General features: G+C 35.5%; 1 protein-coding gene across 3 annotated transcripts in view; it reads left to right on the top strand.

Annotated features, from left to right (window-relative positions):
- The window catches only part of KNDC1 (kinase non-catalytic C-lobe domain containing 1), a 63,962-nt gene extending 44,749 nt beyond the window's left edge, over window positions 1-19,213 (top strand). The window contains exons 15-30 of one of the 3 annotated variants that reach the window (XM_074591866.1): window positions 42-186; window positions 1,744-1,835; window positions 3,848-4,251; window positions 9,548-9,641; window positions 9,758-9,855; window positions 10,149-10,360; window positions 11,695-11,808; window positions 12,207-12,354; window positions 12,640-12,819; window positions 13,987-14,202; window positions 14,550-14,632; window positions 15,873-16,023; window positions 16,481-16,597; window positions 16,700-16,759; window positions 17,393-17,550; window positions 17,830-19,213. In XM_074591866.1, coding sequence (XP_074447967.1) covers window positions 42-186; window positions 1,744-1,835; window positions 3,848-4,251; window positions 9,548-9,641; window positions 9,758-9,855; window positions 10,149-10,360; window positions 11,695-11,808; window positions 12,207-12,354; window positions 12,640-12,819; window positions 13,987-14,202; window positions 14,550-14,632; window positions 15,873-16,023; window positions 16,481-16,597; window positions 16,700-16,759; window positions 17,393-17,550; window positions 17,830-18,061 — 2,504 coding nt within the window. In that variant the 3' untranslated portion in view covers window positions 18,062-19,213. Of the gene's footprint in view, window positions 1-41; window positions 187-1,743; window positions 1,836-3,847; window positions 4,252-9,547; window positions 9,642-9,757; window positions 9,856-10,148; window positions 10,361-11,694; window positions 11,809-12,206; window positions 12,355-12,639; window positions 12,820-13,986; window positions 14,203-14,549; window positions 14,633-15,872; window positions 16,024-16,474; window positions 16,598-16,699; window positions 16,760-17,392; window positions 17,551-17,829 lie in introns of all 3 variants that reach the window. The other 2 variants (XM_074591864.1, XM_074591867.1) reach the window with 2 other exon arrangements.
- The last annotated feature ends 1,007 nt before the right edge of the window (window positions 19,214-20,220 follow it).

The raw sequence follows: 20,220 nt of genomic DNA, 5'->3' as shown, positions 1-20,220 counted from the left end.
TCCTCTTTCTGTTTGTTTATTTTCTTTTTTTTTCAAACAAGGTAACTTCATTTTAAACTTAAAGGAAATTAAGTTTGGTATGTTCTCTGATAAAATTTGTGAGAAGTTTTGTGACCTCTACTGGGACGAAAAATTACTGGAGAATCTCTATCAGGTAGTAAATGGAGAAAGACCTTCATGTTTATGGTAGGTTGTTTTTTCTTTCATACAGTTCAATTTAATGCTTTTCTCCCTACTTCCTAGAAGCAGGAAAGGATATGCTACTTACCTGTTTCCTGCCCACTGTTAATTTCATAGTCTTTTAGATCCTTCAAGGCTTTCCCCATAGCAAACAGTGCTTAATGGCTTAGCAGAAAGTATTTTTGCTAAGCTTGTCTGTAACTCCATTTTAGGATAGGTGAATAATGGAAACGCAATTCTGATCAATAATGTTTTCGACCATTGATGGAGAGCTTTGTTGTCTTGTTAAAAGATGCTGTTTAATCAGAAGTGAAATATATTGTTGTTACTGTTCAGTTTGCTTATTCTGTTTGGTACTTTATACATCCTGTTATTCTATTCACACCCAAGAACAAGGAAATTAGTTTAGCTTTGCTAGAAATGTTTTACTTAACTGGTTTAGTTTGACTTAGTGTTCCTCCTGGCAGTGTTCTGTAAGTAGCCTGTTCAGTGAGAAAACACCAGCTTAATGTATTTCTCATTTTTACTCTTTCATCTTCAATGACATATCTACCTGAAAAATAATAAAAAACATTCTTGATTTATTGCGGCCTACAAATGTAGCATACTTATAAAAGCTTCTTACTGAAGGCTATTGTAAACAGTAATCAGTTTATATGTGGAAGTTCTGTATGAGTGGGTTTTTTCTGTCATGGTCTGAAAGTACAAACTGGAAGTTTTGACCAAGAATCTTGGTAGATACCGTCTAGAAAAACTTCAGTGTTGAAAGATGTATTATCCCTACATCAAGTTTCAGAGAGAATAGACTACGACCTCCAGATACCAGAACCTGACATGCTGGCCTATTTCCCATTTGGGTTGGGATTTTTAAGGAGCCATTGAAAACTGGTTGGAGGTTAGGCTCTTAATTCCCCACAGTTTAATGTTATGGTAGAAGAAACTTGAGCTGTTGCAGCTGAATTACTGACATATATGAAGAGGTCATCCTTTATATGAACTTTTGTTACAAACTAACGTATTTGAAAGTGAGAGTGAAAAGCAAATTATCATTTATTATCCAGTATAAAAATACAGGTCTAGCTTTTAGATCATGTGCAAGAACTGTCTGAGAATATCTCTGAGACACTGCTTACCTAACGTTCTTTAGACAACAAATATAGTAATTCTTAGTTGTTACCTTCTTTGATTTAAGATTATGATTATTCTTACTAGGGATGACTTACAGTCAGACTGTTATCCAGAGGTTGAATCCTGAGTGAAAAACCAATTACAGTAATTTGCAGACTGAGTTATGCCTTCTGTTCCTATGTGTTATGATACTTCTGTTGGAATTTTGCCAAATGCTGTAAGGCAAATCTCTGTATCTTACTCAGTGTGCTTTAATATCCATTTGAACGTTTTTTCTTGTGAAATAACAGCTGAAGCTGAACATGCAAACTTCAGGAGGTAGTTAAATGCTATCCCTTCACATTACATGGTAGAGTCAGTTGTAAGATCTCATTTTACTGATATAAACATAAAAGTATATGAAAATAATTTTTCCTACTCTTCTTGTATTTTCAGTACAACTGAGGCAGATGATTCGAAGTGTGGCAATGTATTGCAAGATCTGAAGAAATCTGATAGCTCTTTGGCAAGCAGTGATCAGACAGAGGGTGAGAAAGGACTTCACATTTCTAGATCTTTGTGTGTGGTAGGAATCTATCAATGACACAAGTTTTCAGAGATGAGCACGTTGAGGATATGTTCAGGAAAACATGCACCTTAATACTTATGAATGTTATCAGTGAATCTGAACATTATCAAAGCCCTGGGGACCTGTTGTCTTTCATATGAAGCTTACATATGAACAGATGTCATTGGGTGGGATGCCTGTTTCATTTACTTGTTTTTATTTACTCAGATGTGTCTGTTGAAAAAGTCCCCAAATCCTAACTGCTACATGTAGTTCTCTTGTGTTCATCCAGTAGATGTTTGTAGATGTTCTAGTGGCATGCTTTAAAGTAGGGAGAAGGAAGGGGGACAGTCATACTGAGTCAGCTCCACACAACATAGCAAGCTTAGCTAGGCAGAGAGAAGAGCTTTAGAAAATGCTTATGACTCCTTAGGTGTTACTGAAGAAATTGCAGATGGATTGAAGGATGGCTGTGCAACAGATCTGGTCCTGCTTTGTTCACTTACCAGAATTAAAACAAAACTAGGCATAAAAATAAAAGATGGTGTTGTCAATAAAATTATTTACAAATTCTAGGGAAGGGAATTGTACCGAAATCTAGAAACTGAATTGCTTTTGGATTTAAATGGTCTTTTTTAACTATTCATCAAAAGGGTTCTCACAAACAGGTGCAAAAGAATAGTCCTTCCGTTTCTCCTAGGAATTTGTCCACTTCCCTATTCTATCCACTGAAGAGCCTTTTTAAAGATAGATAGCAAAATGAACAGTGAATCAAATGATTTGTTAATCAAGATAGTTTTGCCTTTTGATTACAAGCTTGATTACAGGACACCATTTCAGGGCAGTCATTGAGGTTATATTAGTGGATTGCTTACATGTACTTCTTCAGTGTGGGTTTTGCATTTTTCCTGGCACAACTTGTGATTGAAGGTTTACAAAATATTCCAACTTTCAGTAACTGAACTCAAAACTGAGCTGAGACTCGCGAATTCCATTATTATAACAAAACCATTACCCTTTCTAGGCTTGGTGTATTCACGGACAGCTTGTATTTAGTTGCTCTTGTATCGGTATTTAATTTCTTCTCAAGATGGATCAGCCAAGTTTCAGCATTGAAACATGGTTACTTCTGTGTTTTGAGCAAATTTAAACTGTGTTCTTTGCAGAACAGCTTATACCCCTACCCCTGCACTGTTAACTTTTAAGGCAAAACATAAAGTTGTAGGTTTGGGCTGCTGTCATTCTCTATTACAGTCTTCCATTTTGGCTCAGAATTATTGCAAATGTAGAGCCAGACTTTCCCATAGGTATGTGACTTCTTTGCACCAGTAATTTAGGTCTGTTTGACTCCAAGGTGGCATATCTAAGTCCTGGAGGGTTGCTCAAGTGAAAAGGGAGACTTCTGGCAGGCGTAAAAGCTCCTGTCAGCATCATACAAACCTTTGACTGTCCCCTCAGTCCCTTAAGGTTGGTAGTAGCTGTTATAACTGCAAAGAAGTTCCATCATAGCTCAAGGGAGTGAGTCCTGTAGGAGTAGAAAGTTTAACATCTGTGTCCCCTTTGGCTGTACCAAGTATTCTTGCCCTCTATGTATGGAATAAAGGCTTCAAAACTTATGGGTGGAAAAAACCTCAAGAGCTAAGCTTTTTACTAAAGCATGCATAGGTCTGACGTATTTAACTTTTGTTTTAAAGCTTCTGTATTATGCTTTGTTTAAATGCCTGTTGTATATGTGCAGAAAATATTTTGTAATTTTCAGAAATTGTATTGCTGAACTATTGCCTAACAGTTCTGAAATGTCTTTAACCTTTATCATTTTACAATGTCTAGTTGAGAAAAAGAAAGCACAGAGCCAAAATAAGCATCTAACACCATTGTTAGAGCACATAGGTAGTCTCAAAACTGCGTTTTGTATGTGTAGCGTTTAAGTTCAACAAAGCATACACGGCAGCACATGACCATTATTTCTTTCCCCCCCTACACTCTCTTTAGGAGAAGGAGAAGCAGCCTTCGATGTGAAGGCTGAGCCTACGATAAATACATCATTAGCTGAAATGGATTTTGATGGGTCACCTTCGGATAATTTCAAAAAGGAATTGAGGCTGCTGAATACTAGCCCTATGGAGAAAGAGGGAAAATGTTTACAAAGCAACGGCTGTTGTATTGGTACAGGCTTTGCAGAAGAAAATAGAGAGCCAGAGGAAGAGACCATGATAAAGATAGGTGGAAACAGCTACCTTGTGTCTCCCAGTCTACCTGACGTTCATGGCTGTAGTCCTGGTTGGAGCAGTGCATTTTATGGAGCTGAATGTTTTGATTCAGAAGTTCATGGTTACATGAAAAACCTTGGAAAGCAGAAACCAAGTGAGTCACAAAATATAGATGCTAAGAAAGTGGTAAGTACATTGATTTAAAATCATTAAGATACCTCTTTACTTGCTGGTTAAAAGTATGATAATATTTATTGTGTTTGTGAGTTGAAACCCCCTTTCTTCTTTTAGATACTGAATACTAAATACTCTTAAGAGTTTTTTAAATCCTCAAAATTTATGTCTTATCAATAAAACAGGGTAAGGGTATTATTCCAAAATAAAGAGCACTGACATGACATTGATAACCACTGAACTACAACCCATCTTCTCTTGCTGAAGTTGACCAGAAAAGTACTATCTGACATACTCATCAACCCCATGGTGGTAATATTACAGAAAAGAGCTAAGAATGGCTATGATTGCTGCGTATCACAGACTCTCAAGAGGTCCTCCCTGTCACGTGCTCTGAGCCCTTTTCCTTGGTCATGGTGAATTCTCTGATAGTTTCTCACCATTTGCCAGCACAATGGCAGTTATTTGCTCACATCTTCTCTTGGAGATGTGAGCTAATCATCATAATGAGTGTAGCCTTGTGCCTTTTAAGCAGCCTGGGGGTATGGAATGAGCATGGGCAGGGGGACGGGTTGTTTTAGATTAGCAAGGTCTTCCATTCCCTTAAAGATCATATTGATCACATTTAATTTTTACGTTTGTGCATCTACCTATATCAAGCTTCAGTTTTTAAATATTTTTGTAAATATTTCAAGTCCAAAGACAAAGAGTAATGATAATATATGAAACTGCTCTTGTCGATTTCCTTACTATGGGCACTTAGTTTAATTTGTTGCCAATTAATTTGTGTCCAAGTTACAATAAATACAATTATAAAGTCTCATCTTCAATTATTAAGTCAAATTCAGTTTGTATTCTGCCATTTTCTTCAGAGAAGAAGGTTAACGGAAGATTAAATACTCTTGTACAGCATATAAATGTTTCGAATGCATTGCAAAAGAAAAGTTAACTTTCACAAAAAAGCATGTATGTGCAGATAGGTATATTCTCTGTTGTACTGTTTATATAAAAAAGTCTTGCTATACTAGAATATTCAGGTACATAATCTTAAAAATATTTTTAATAATACTGTATTAAATGTTCCTTCATTTTTTTATTAAAAATGCTTTTTAAGGGTCTTGTTACTAAAAATTCAACAGAGGATAATGTAAAATATCAGTTACTCTTTGGTCGCATGACTATTTTTATTTGTTTCACTACCATAGCATCAATAACTTTAATCTTTCTTTGGCATTACTACAACACTGACTTTCTCTGAAACCCAGCTTCTTCTAAATGCGTTTAAAGTAAAAGCTTACAGGATCATAATGCTCCAATTGCAGCGATCTTGAACATTTAACCTGAGCAAAGAAAACCTTCCTAAAATCCTGCTGTTTTTCCAGACTCCATCAGTCATGACAATTTATGAAATAGACTATTAGCAATATTGTTGAAACAAGGTGAACTGTTACAAGTTTCAACTGATCAATATATATAATAAATACAGGGGGGAAATATGAAACTGAAATTTATTTTTCTGCTATTGCAGCATTCAGGAGACAATGATTCTTAGCTGTAAGACAATCAATTATCAACATGTAGGTGATGAGCAGCCCTACCCAGCTTCTTTCTACTGTCTTTCTGCTACCTGATGCATCAAACCAAACACTACAAATCAGCTGTGAAAATGTACAGCATCATTTTAATCTCCATACCAGTAGCTGACAAAGACCAGTTCATATCTCATTTTGAGCAACAGGGATGTTGCTGGTACAGCTGATAGGGATAGGAATTAACATTTATAAGTCCTCATGTGTTGTTGTACTTGGATGTAGCCAACAGCTCTATTTGTACAGCAAAGTGGTATTAGCTCCTTTTAGTTGATAATATGAACATTTATACATGTTATACTTGGAGTACTTGTTTTTGAGAAAATAAATGTGGTCATAAATTATTGGCATTTATGAAGTGTTAACACTGTTAATGTGTAAACAATGAGTAAGAACTGTGCACATTTCAAGGGAATGATGCACTGCCTAAACCAAAATACTGAGAAAATAAAATAGACTCAATGTGAAAATTAACATGAGTGTTCTGCCAAAGTAGAAGTTCAAAAAAGTTAATTATTCTAGTAGCCAACTTCACTCTGTAAAATATAATGGAGAAAACACGTGTCCCATATCCAGTCCAGGAGGAGTACAGAGTCCAAAGAAAGGTTCGTCAGTGGCTGTTTTGAGCAGGAAGGTCGTTTGAGTTGCTGGAGGGAAGTTCTGCCTCTCTTGCAAGGTAGAGCTGTTTGTCTCGACCCCATCTCCTTCCCTGTTTAAATCATCTGTTAAGCAGTTTTATTTCAGAAACCAGTGCCTTGATTAGCTGTAGTCTGGTCTTCATCGTCTGGCAAGGATTATATCAACATACTTTTTGCCTTAGGTCTCTCTGTCAGATTTTTAAAAAGTCAGCAATAAAGTTGAGCTGATTCTACAGCTTTGCAGTAAAGTGTGCTAAAGCAGTGTTTAGGAGTTGCTATGTCAAAGAGTGAATATTTAGAAATAGATATTTCAGCTCGACTACATTTGTCCTGATTTAGTGGCACTACCCTTTCATAGGCGTAGGTCTGCTTGGTCAGTTCAGGTCTAGTCTGCAACTGGAACTGAGTGAGAGTCTAACCACACAACAGTTTACAGTTTTGGCATCTCATTAGTAGACTTATCTCTCCAATTAAAATATTCATATGATTCAAATGTTTCTTTATCCACCTTCTAAAACTAAATGCAATTATTTTTTTTTAATTTTGTGTACCTGTAAGTAGGTTCGCAAACACACAGAATCTGAGTACCTCCGAGTGCCACAATGTATATTTATGACAGAATTAAATATTCTGTCATAAAAATAATTAACTTTTCTATTTTTCTACTGGAACCTGTTGGATATTGTCTGCACCTTAGATAAGTTGTGATTTAATAAGATGCAAAAAGTAAAACATTTATTATATGATGAACTATAGTATTAATTGAGCTATTATGATTCCAAAAAATGGTAATACATACTCTTACATTTGGAAAGAATGTGAAATAGCTAGCATAAAAAATAAATTAGTTATGGATCGAGGTGACACTGTCAAATGTCACAAAAATAATTAATGCTTTAGTGTGTAGGTGCTTATCAGATAATTCATTGTGGTTCTTAAGGTCAGCAAAGGTTAACCTACATTTAGAAAAGCTAGTCCTTAGGCAAGCAAGTGTACGTTCCCTGGCTCACATCACCTCTAGTCCAGAGCTGCTGATTTTGCACCCTCATACAGAGCACGTCCAGGCAAACCAAGTCCTTGCAGCAGAGCAAGAAGGGAAGGCAGCTGCCAGGGCTGCCATTTCTCTGAAGCAATGTCCAAGTCTGCCCTCACAGAGAGAAGAGGTTTTTTTCTGTAGTCTGATAAGCTGACTCCAGCTCTCTTGCAGCCCCAAGCCTTCACCCTTAGCCTTTGCCCTTTTCCTCTTTGCCCACACTAGGTTTCAGTCATCCCCCAGATCTCATAAGCTACTTGAAAGTGTCTCCACCAAACTCCAGTGCACCCAAGCTGTGACTAGGAGGTTTCTAGTGCAAGTTTTGCATATTCTGGCCAGAGTTTTCCCTTTCCCATTCCTTTTCTCTTTTCCTTTCCCTTCTGCCAATATTCTGCATCCTTTGGTGGAGCCGCCCTTCAGCATGTAAAAAACTTACGCTTCAAGGACAGATTGGAATTTGCAATTTTCCCAAGTAAGCAATGTCACTCTATCATTACTTTGTTCCCTAGAATAAGGGATGTTCTGTAAAAAAGTGTCCTGACAAATTAAATGTACTTCAGAGGGAGCAGAACAATTGAATGTAGAGCCTCATCAAAAGTGTTTATATTCTAGACCTACCTAAAATGCCATGGAATAGACTGAGAAGTTGCTACTGACTTCATTGCTACTCACCTGAAGTTACTTAGGGGACAATCCACTTCTGTCCATCAGATTCCAAATGCCAGAAAATGGCCACTCTTTCTGATTCCCTTCCTGTGTTCATAGTCTCTTAATCAACTTGGTTTCACTTTCATTGATAAAACAAAACCAGATCTTTTAGTAAAAGAAAGCAGTTTCCAATTCAGAATCTGGATAATAGCTTTTCTCTGCTTTTGCTGTTCTCTGTGATGCCTATTTATTGGTAAGTCTTTTAAAAATCCCCAGGGCTTTTTTGACTCTTGCTGCTAATGAACTATGTTGTTAAACCTTTTGAGCATTTCTGAAAAACAGTGACAGCTTTTTCTCAAACTCAAATTAATTTCTAGTAAGACCGTCCCATTAAAGCTAACCTATTTACCAATCTGTTGTTTGATATGTTAGCTCTGAGCTATGTGTTTTCTGATCACTCTGCTTGTGGGAGTTCTGTCTGCTGCATTCAGTGAACCTACTCCATTTAAAATGCTGTTTCATGTAAGTGGGTCACTGGTAGTTAACTCAGGACCCAAGTGCAAAAGCCACCACTTTCATAAAACACAACACACATCAAGTTTGTTGTTTCATAATAAATCAGAAGCTGAACCCAAGGATGGCCCACTTTCATTGGTTAGTAAAATAATGAAATCTTTGATATGCAAACAAATATAAATGTTTACAATAAATTTTATAGTATGGTGAGAAGCCTAATATACTTTCATTTCTACACATTGCTTAAGTTATATAATTATATAGAAATTTTTTCAATCATGTAAAATGCATAAATATAAAATATGTAAGCTGAACTTCAAAATTAATATGTCCTTTATTTATTGAGCAGATCTCCTGTCTGCCTTCTGACCTGGTTGTATAATGTAATGTAATTATACTTGTTTGTAAACCATTGCTTTCAGTCAAACATTCAGTTCTGGATGCAAATGTAGGTCAGCTGCTTAAGAGAGCATTTCTGGGGTCTGCACTGGTTTTAGAACCCATCACTTTTGATTCTGGACGACTTCTGAGTGTAACTTTTAAAAACGCTGTTGAAAATAACCAGATAAGTGCAATTATAACTAAAGGCATATTTATATAAATGGATTCAGACAGATTTCAGTGGGGTCTCACCATATGCAAACAAGCTCCAATTCCTAAGTTGTAGAACTATGGCATAACTAATGCTTTTCTGGGGAGAGGTGATGCCTGCTGTAACTTGCCTGTAAACACAGGTGTGAAAGGTAGCTTTTCCTGGTTAATATCAGATTCTTGTCTGTTTGGATGTTGATTTTTTTCATACAAAATAATTCTCTTTCAAAACAGTTTCCTGCTAGAACCTCGCATTTACCATTCTGATCAGAATCCCTTTTCTCTTTAAATAGGAACTAGAGCAATTGCTAATGATGGAGACAAAAAATTATAGAAAGACCATAAAGTTTTACCAGAAACTACTGCAGAAAGAAAGATGCAGCAAAGGTAAGAGTACGGCAACTTAGCAGTAATGAAATGTGTGCATAGTACTTTTAAGGATTTTTTTTTTTTTTTTTCTGTAAATCAGAATCATTGATGTTTTTATGTTGTGTGTTTTAAAGGTCCTGAAACTAAATCTATGTTGCCCAAATTGAGAGGACAGCTGCAGGAGATGAAATCAAAAGTGCAGTTTCTTGAACTGGTGAAGAAATACGTGCAGGTAAGTTAGACTTTATTTTGCTTGTGTTTCATTTGTCATTTCAATACTGCATCAGTGCAGTTTGCTGCCCAAGTCAGTATATGAACTGTGACAAGTTTTGTGTCAAAGTGCCAAATTAAGTAGGATCTAAAGGAATTATTAAAATAAAGGTAATTGCTAGTAGTATTGTTTAAAAAGGAAAAAAAAACAATTGTGTGAAATGTGATTTGGCTTTGAGTTGACTGCATTTTTTGTGGATTCTCCTCTTTATTTTCCTACCTTTTATTTTTTCATGGCTTTGCATCTTTGAGCAGATGATGTATGCAGAGCAGTGGGGTGTGGAATCCTGCGTGCTGCCTACAGTCATTCACAACGGGAGAACTGACATCATGGATGTGTCACCTATGGATGAGTCATCACTGCTTCTTTACTATAGCACAGAGAAACACCAATGTAATAATCAAAACGGAGTAAGAGTTCTGCAGGCTGGTACACCACTTGGTTTAATGGCTTATTTATATTCTAGGTATAGTATATTTTGCACATCCTTAATTGGGAGTGGGTTGAGGCATAGTTGCTAATTCAGGAAAAAATAGTCTCCATGATAAATGCTAGTTACTCAACATAGAGTAAGTTCTCCTCTCTCTATCAAGTTTAATATTATTTCTATGAACACTTATTAACAGAAACGGGCATGGAAATTGCAAAAGACAGTCTGATAAGAAATAAGCCAAACTGCTAAGTTTGGGTTTGATTAAAACTCGAAGCATTTGATAATAAATCAAAAACTAATAACTTTAAACTTTTTTATCATTTACTTATTTGCAGTTTTGCTCTGATAGTTGCCATGGAATCAAGGCTTTATGTTACTGCTAGCAGTATGAAAATTCTTTAGAACATATAATTTGATAATTCTTATTAATAGTGTCCAGATTTGAAAACATATAGGTTCTGTTTTACAGATTATTGTCCCAGTCCTTGAGGCTGACCAGGATGCAGGCTTATCTCAGGGATTAAGTGGGGACAAAGATGTCCTTTAACCTTCAACTAGAGTGAGGGCAGTGTTGTTTTAAGGTACCTGAGCCATAATAGTATGAAGGATGGAAACTGCCTGAATGACTCCATCAGACTTGTGCCACTGCAGAGGGAGCAACTTCCTCCCAGCTGCTTCTCCCAACTCATCCTGACTCTGAGACCCAGTTACTTATCCCGAGTGCTGCTTTTCCTGATAGTTAATATTTTGCACAAAGTGAACAAATTGTTTTGGAATCAGAGCTTCCCTAGTCATCAAACCCAAACTTTCATGGTTAGCCATAACCCATCATGGACCAGGACAATTTACCTGTCTTAAGACCTTGAGAGTGTGTGTGTATGTATAAAAACTTAAAATGCACTCATTTTTAATGTGTATATAATAAGTGTATTCTGTTGTTAAAGCAACTACTGCTCTAATTAGAACTACAGGAAATATTTTCTTACTTAAAGTATCTACTTTTTATGCTATATGTTATTATAATAAAAATCTTTCAAAACAACATCAAGTGAGATGATAGAAAAAAAATCAAAATTAAATGTTCTTCTGTGCCTTGTCACTTTTGATAATAGAAATGTCAAAGTGGCTCTTCACAAAATTGCAAGTAGAGAAACTTTTTTTAAAACAAATTATGCTTTCAGTGTTGGCAATCACAATATTTGATGGGTAAAAATAAAATAAAAAGGAATCAAGGTTTTATAGAGAGCTTGAGAATTTAAAATCCTTATTAATTCTTGATATTTCGAGGATTTCTTTGATGTTGCTGTACTCTAATGCAAGCAGAAATTGTGCTCTTGCTTGTCTGAAGTTTTTCTTGTGCTTCACAGAAATGCATTTTTAGAAGGTTACGTACAGCAGTTTCTCTACACATTTCGCTATTTCTGCACACAAGAAGAATTTTTGCAGTTTCTTCTTGATAGAATCAGCAGCACTTTATCCAGGTACAGTAATTTCCTGTGAAAAATATTATCAAAGCACAATTGACTTATAGCCCCCAATGGCAAATAAATAGCTGTTTCTGAAAAGAACTACTTAATTTAATAGAATTTTGATGTTTTTCTAAGACTCTCATGACAAGTGAGAATGAAACTAGAGCAAGTGCTCTATTTGACAATGTGCTGACTTCTTTTTTTCTTCTGAATCTGAGTCGTCAGTGATGGGTTGTAAGTACAACCACAGCTTTGTTTCCATAGAGCCATGGATTCTAGAGAAATGAAACGTAAGAATTTAAGATCGTACAGTCAATACCAAATAATACTTGTGGTTTTTTCATCCCTTCTTTTTAAATTGGAATTGGATATCAATTTTTGTGAAATAAGTGCCTTTTTCTTCTCAACAGTTCAAACCTGGATCCTTCCACATCGCTTAACAAAATATGTAACCGCAGTTTCTACATCCTGCAGGCTTGGATTGAAGACTGTTACAGTGTAGACTTTGCAACAAATGCTGATCTCTTGTGTACCCTTAAAGAATTTATTTCTTCCAAGGTAAGTCAGAATTTCAGTAGAAGCTTTAAGGAAAAAAAAAAATCAATTTAAGTCAATTATTGTATATGTAAGATTGTTATTAGAAAAAACTGAAAACTGAACTAGAAAAAATTAGAAAAATAATTACAATTAAAGTAAAGTAAAAGAGAAATAATGCTAGCTTTGACAGCTATGTTCAGTATGTCTGGCTTTGGACAGACATGCATCTTACAGATATGTTGTATCTTGCTTATAATTTATGGGAAATTGAGTTCAATATTATGTTAACCTGTTTTGCATTTACAGGTTGTTCTATTAAATGGCTACGGTGAGCGCTTGTTGTCATTGCTTGAGGATGCTTCTGCCAGGAAAAGTGGCAGTGCTCATCAGTGCTCCGGCATGGACAAATGTGAAGAGGAGAGCGAGGAGAACAGAAAAACATTACACTCTCTATGTAAAAAGCTCTCTGAAGATGTTTCCAGAAAGGGATGTATTTTCTTCAGACTGCAGTATATGGAGCACATTATATATTATATGTTATAATATTATAAAATTATTCCATATATTATTTTCTGACAAAAGCTAGAGTATCCGCCTTAGAGTCTACACCCTCCCTAATGTAGTAGAATTTATGTACCTGCATTTTAAATTTTCTTTTGAAAGTATCTAAGGCCTAAACTGTGGCAGTCATCTTAAGACTTAATTGCACCCTGTCAGCTATTTCAGTAATAATAGATCAGATAGGTAATCAAAATTTTGAGAGGAGTTGAAGTCTTCATCCTTGATACTAGCGTGTGACTCATAGTTACTAGAAAACATTTTCTCCTTTGTCAAACATTAATACTTTTTATTAGGCATACAACTTTGTAAGTCTATAAATATAGGAAAACAGTGGGGGATGAGGGGTTTCCTGCTAGAACTTCAAAGCTTGTAGCAAAAATTTGTCTGAACTTTTATCTGTATTTGCTGATTCATGCATGTAGTGTGCTAGTGAAAAGTAACGCCAGAAGCTGGAGCATACTGTAGTTTTTTCCTGAAAAAAGATCTCTCTAGAGAGTGACCAAAATGACATCTGGAAATCAAATGTGTCAATAATGTGCAAGTTGAATTTAGAATCATCACCTTGATAAAGATGCAGAGTTCCATGGGGTATCATGGGGATACAACCAATAAAGGGCGAGCAGAATAGAGAAAACAGGACTTCTTTTATTGTCACCGCATCATAATGATACTGGAAGATGGAAGAAGGGAAAAGAATGGAAAAATAAATATTTCTTTGGAAAGGGCTGTTTGATTCTAAGCAAAAGAGTACAAGAAATAGTAAGAGACAGTAGAGAGTAAAACATAAAATATAAAACTTTGGAATAGAAACTATTTTATGGCGGCAAGCTTAAATACAGAGAAGTTGCCATTGTTGATTGAGATCTAGTAGTCTCCTGCTCAGACTCGTCAACTCTGCTTATTATATTAGCTTAAAATAGCAATGTTGAATAAACCAATTAGTGTCTGGGCTAACCTTGAAGATTAGCTGAAGAGTTTTGCATCCACAAAGGTGTTTCTCTAACAAAACATTCCAGAAAGTTAAATCAAGGGGAGACAGAATGTTTGCTTTAGAAAAGTTGTAACTTTACATTTTTTTTTTTTTTTCTACAGAACTTTAACTGGAAACTTTCCAAAGGTATGGGACCAATTGCACAATATCAGAGAGAGCGACTGTACACTATTTCATCAGTTTTGCCAAAGCCATGCTACAACAGTTTTACAGAAGAATTCCCGGGCTCCTTTGCTAAAGCAGATGAAGTGGGACCGTATCTCTTAATAGAATACAGTGCGCAGCAGCTTTGTTGTCAGCTGACGTTACTGCAACAGGTACAAAGGACTAGGTTTACTTGGAAGTACAAATAATATCTATCTTCCTACTTTATACTCGGCCTCCTTTTTCTACCATTTCACAACCCTGTTTCAAGCTTATTTCATACTATTTCATAGTATGTAGTATAATGTTTTTCTCTCATAGTATACAGTATAATGTTTTTCTCTCGAAATCTCTATGGGAAAATTTTGAATGGCTAATTCTGTCCTTAGGCTGAGATCCCACTGATAAATTTGCTGCAGGCGGGGCGGGGTGCAGGGGGAACCTCTGTCATTTTTATCCTTGGGCATTTTAGAAGAACTGCGAGATCTAACAACAGCTATATCTTGCTCTTTTTGTTTAGGAAGTATTTCATAAATGTCATCCAGTACACTTTCTAAATTCAAGAGCACTTGGTGTTAAAGACAAATGTGTTGCTGTCCAAAAGTAAGTTGTTTATTTTAACTGCCCTTCTATTCTGTTGCTGCACAGTAACTTACTGTGTTACACCTTTAATACATCTAGGAAGAGGGAAACATTTTAAATACTTACTATCATTTTGACACACTAGACAGTCTGTTTACATACATTTTTGAATTTCAGGAGATTTTATATACGTGTATGTACATGTACCTATGCACGTAAGCGTATGTGGTAGGTCACACTTGCAAGGTGGTTTCTTTGAAATCTAAAGTGGGTCAGGCCAAAATATTTCTGAAGACTTGTGTTAGGGGGGTTGCTTCTGAGGTTTTCTTTTGTAATGTTATGAAACAGGCTATTTGATAATACCTGTGTGTAGGTATATAAAATCTCAGTGACCGTTACAGAATCACAGAATAGATGAGGTTGGAAAAGACCTCTCAAGATTGTGCAGTCCAACGCCCCTGCCTGGGGCAAGGTCAGCTAGAGCAGGTTGCCTGGGATCGCATGCAGTTGGATTCTGAATGCGGATGGAGACTCCACAAGCTCTGTGCAATGTTCGTTTTGTACTGTTATGTAGATGAGGTATCAGTATTCACAGATATGTAAAAACAGAGTGGTTACCAACCTGTTTACATTACTTGCTCAGTGGTAATTAATGTTTTCATCCAGCCGCATGGACCTAATTATATTTGCTTATGGTCTACTTCTTACATCTTCAGTGGATTCAGCTAGCTTCTAATTAGTACTTGTTAATTGCACTCCTGTAGTAGACTGTTCTGTTTAAGGACAGCAAATGAACACCTGAAGCAGCTCACCTTTTACAGATTATTAAATGGCAGAGGCTAAATCAGCTGGTAAATACTGATTTGGGGTTCAGGCATGGGAAACTGTGTGGTGCCATGAGGTATCAGGCTCGATTTCTTATGTGGCTGCAGTTTTTAATGAGTTTGGATTTCTGGCTATTATTTGTGTAAGACTGGATGGTTTGTTTTATTCAGTAACAAGCAGTGAAAGTCTCTCTATGTACAGAAATGTATACTGCATAAGCTTACCTTGTAATCACATATAATTATCTGGGAATTATGAGGAAGAAAAAGTAACATAGCTCACTGTGTACTTTGTAAAAGATTATAAAATCAAGACTGCAAGCACTGCAAAATTATTTTAAATGGTCAGAAGTTGGCATCCTCACAATCAAAAATTTTTTTGAAAATCCAAAATCAGCATAAATTATTTTTGCCTTTTTTCCCCCTTTTCTCCATAGAGCTGTTTCTACTGAGACAGTTTCACTTAAAGTCTGTAATCTGTTTCTGTCGAAGTGCATACAAGACCCGTACCTTCTACAATTATTAAGATATGCAGACAGTATCAGCACCTGGATTGCTGCTGAAATTGTAACATGTCACACGTCTAAGGTTTGTCATTGTTTTATTGTATTATTAATTATGAAACAGTTATTTATTTGTTATTGTATATGAGTTGCTATGTAGCAAAGTTGCAAGAAATATTCTGAAATACACCCATGAGTGGGCAGTTAACAATTTGGTTTGTTGTCACAAGGAGGGTCTTGGATATCTTGGATGTTTTGTAGCAGCAGGTGCCAAAACCTAATAGAATGTAAGAAATGGGTTGCCCGAGGAGAACAAATGTCAGACTTTAACAAGGCCACCTTGGTGCCAGAAAAAAGAAAACTTTGTCTTGGGGGGAAATGTTACTACAGTCAACAATTTTGATAACAAATTCAAATAGAAAACACATTTCTTCTTCTTCCTTCTCATTTAATTTTATTATGTAGATTTCTGTAGATTTACTGTATATATTTAGTATATTTTATATATATATAGTATATTGTAATATTTTTTTCAGCTGCAGGTGAGCTTGTTATCAAAATTTCTTCTTATAGCAAAATGTTGCTATGAACAAAGAAATTTTGCTACTGCGATGCAAATCCTAGCAGGCTTGGAAAATCTTATTGTACGACAGTTACCAGTAAGTTTGGTACTCTGTTCTGTAACTATTTTGCTTGACATAATTTTGTTACAGTATGAACATTAATATAAAAACCAAAAATATATTTTGTTCTGTTGTAAGGCCTGGAAAATTTTACCTGCAAAAGTAGCTGAAATAATGGAGGAACTCAAGGCTGTTGAGGTATAGTATAAAGTCTTTAATGTAAAAATACTTCTTTGAGGTTGGAGAAGATGCAAGATCTGCTTAAATGGGTACCTCTGCAGGATTAAAGCTGTAATTATTACTTTGAATTTAAAATCCCTTCATAATACAATTTAAGACTTCTGACTCTTAATCCGAGAGTTTACATTAATTTTCATGTCAGTATTTCTCAAAAATGTATCCTGTGTGTGACTAAAAATCAAGAAAGAAATTTCAAAGCAAGGTAGGACATTAGATAGACTTTCTGACTGCAGGAGCTTTGTGGCTGTAGTCTGTTTTGAAAAAACTTAAATGTTTATTTTATCACAGGCATTCTCCTATTGATCTATACAATTTTGAATTGTAGAGTGAAATTCCAAAATGTAATTTTGGCTGTGATTTAGAACAATTTAAATTGTGGATGAACTGTCTTTTGATTAAAGTTACTTTCTGTATTTGTGTACTTTAAAATGTTTGCCACAAGATTAATTCATAGCATTGTCTTCAATTTCAATGCCAAATGTTAAAATTCGTGACAAATAAATACGTAGTGCTAAACACATGGGCTTGAGAACTTGTAAAATGTGCCACAATACTTAATGTGAGATTTATCCGTGTGCATTTTGAAACTAGGTCTTTTTAAAAAGCGACAGTTTGTGCTTGATGGAAGGAGAAAGATTCAAAACACTTCCAACAATTCCATCAGCCCATGTTTTGGCTATGCACGTCCAACAACTTGAAACTGGAGGATTCACAATGACGAACGGAGCGCACAAGTGGACTAAACTTAGGTAATTATTTTAATTGTGTATGTATGTATGTCACCTAATTTTTTAAAATAGAATATTGTCTAATGGAGCAATGAGAACTAACGCTACATTTCAGTTAGCAGTTTAAATAGTTTCAGTCATTTTGAAATCTAACTAAAGGGACATATACTATAGAAGGGAATGCTCAATGCTTTTGAAATTCTTTTAGTTGGTTGGGGGTTTTTTGCAGTTTTTTGGGGGTTTGGTTTTTTAATCATCAGCAAAACAAACTAATCTTTTTTTACCATATTCTCTTTCAAGAAATATTGCAAAAGTTGTGAGCCAAGTTCATGCATTTCAAGAGAATCCTTATACATATACACCAGATTTCAAGCTGCAGTCTTACCTCAGACAAAGAATAACTCGTTATAAAGACGCAGACATTTCTGCCTTGGCAGCTGACAACTGTGCCAACTTCCATCAGATACCAGCAGAAAAACATTCTCGAAAAATTCAGGACACGCTGCGCAGAATGAAGGCAACATTTCAGTAATTATTTACATTTCATCTGTTCTATTCCAAGTGTAAATTGTAAAACTGGATTATGTTGACTTCTTCTCCTGGACCAATTCCCAAGCAAATACTTAAGTGAAGTGGCTTAAAATACTATCTCAAGTTGAAATGATTGTATTCTTAACATGGAATTATTAAATGCTAACTAATGAGACTTGAATCCCTGGCAACTGGATGACAGATCAAAAGAATAAAAATACAGATAAAAGTGAAGAGAGAATATAGATGAAAAGGATGATTAATTTTGTCACTGTTCTTTAGCATTTTTAAAAAAAAATAGCCCACAAACAAATATCTAAAATGTACTGTGGAAATAAGTTAAAATTACAGCTTCTGTTGCAAAGTCGGCCTGGCAGAGTTCAGAGTATAGTTCATTAAATGTTGAATATATTTTTATATAAACATGGTACACCTGTATCCTGTCACAGTGTGCATATAATTCAGGGACACAGACCCTCTGCTGTCCTTTGGCTGTAGGTGTGTCTTGCTTTTATGTTGCGCGTTATGAAAACTATAATTGACTTAAATAATCGGCTGTCTTTTCCTTCAAGCATACTAAGGAAGGAGAGGAACGCCATGCCGCAGCTTTTTTTGTTTTGGTTTTAATGTCATCAAAGTAACCTGTTTCCAAGTGAAAGTAAGATCTGAATCTAAATATTACCAATTTGTTGCTCCGCTGCTGACCTCATGGCCTTGTGAAAACAGTAAATGTGAAATTGTTGGGGTTTTTTTCCTCTTTTTGGCACAGGAATCACTTTGCCAATTTGTGTATGTATGTGTACACATTTGATTATGGCTTTTGCTCCTGAGGTTGCTTTTGTAGATTGCAGTGCTCCAGCAGCATTAAATAGAAGATAACTGTGTGAAATTTGGATCTGCAACTTGTAAAACTTTGGTGCTATCCTATTTATAGAGCTTATACTTACAAGACCTTCTAAATGGCAATGAAATGTGATGCTATTGCTAGAAAGTTTGTTGAGCTACCCAGGTTTATGCAAGGCCAAAACGTTAAGGCTACAAATTCCTTAGGAGTATTTCTACCAGGGGGAACAATGGTAGTATTAGAAGAGAAGCAGGGAAGGGCAAGGAACGGCTAAAATGAGCTCTGTCCTGAAAGTTTTTTGCTAGGATTGTGTTTAAAAAAAATGAAAATGTTTTGAGAGATGTGAAGAGCAGATGTAAACTGTCGTGGCACGTTTTGGTGATGGAGAAGGATAATGATGTAAGAAATGGGAATGTGCACACCTGCAGTATTTTGCAAATTGTACTATTGTATTTGACAGAAATGCATGTGCACATGTTATATTGTAGCTTTTTCAATGTTTAAGAGGAAAGCTTCTCCTTTTCTCTTGTCGATAACAGCAATATATACATCGCAGGGCACCTGCTTCTCACCTTTCTCAATAAAAACAAGGAATGTTCCATACTTTCCATTAAATACCTCAGTTACTTTTTCACGCTAGTATATTAATACTAACTTTTAAACACTGGAGAACTCAGTCCTCAACAGTGTTTTCTTACATTTCTTCTACTTTTAAGATGATTTGTTTTGTTATTTACCATATGTAGGTTTAGTATGTCATTAATTGTAGTATTCTAATTTACTCGTAAGGAAGTAAAATATGTTGCTATTTCTCTAAAAATTGCCAAATGTGAAAACATTTAATCTTTACCTCCTATCTTTATATTATACAGTGATTTAAGAACGTTAATGGTAATCTTATCTTCAGACATACATTTCACAGATTTGATCTATATGGGTTTATTTTAAAGAATTGTTTATATTAGTAGTTATTTGGTTTTTCTCAATTAAAAATTACCATTCACTTAAAGCCACGCCTTGCCTTTGAAAGACAGCAAAATTTTAAGTAGCATAATGTACTAATGTAAAGAACTCCACAAAACTTGCTAATCAGATGATCTTAATAAATTCATTTTATATATTTGCCAGTCAGACTGTGGAAATTGCTTTTGTGTTTTACTTATCGTTTGTATTTTGCATTTGTGCTCATATATTTCTAACAGTTTTTATCAGGATTTAAAGCAACTACTACAAGTAGAAAATACTATGTTTATTCTATGATAATAATTGGTGCTATACAAGAATTTAAAAATCATCTCACGTCTTCTTTATAATGC

Source organism: Larus michahellis, chromosome 6 (genome assembly GCF_964199755.1).
Source record: "Larus michahellis chromosome 6, bLarMic1.1, whole genome shotgun sequence".
In the NCBI taxonomy this organism is placed as follows: domain Eukaryota; kingdom Metazoa; phylum Chordata; class Aves; order Charadriiformes; family Laridae; genus Larus; species Larus michahellis.
This window is presented reverse-complemented; position numbering and strand designations above follow the sequence as displayed.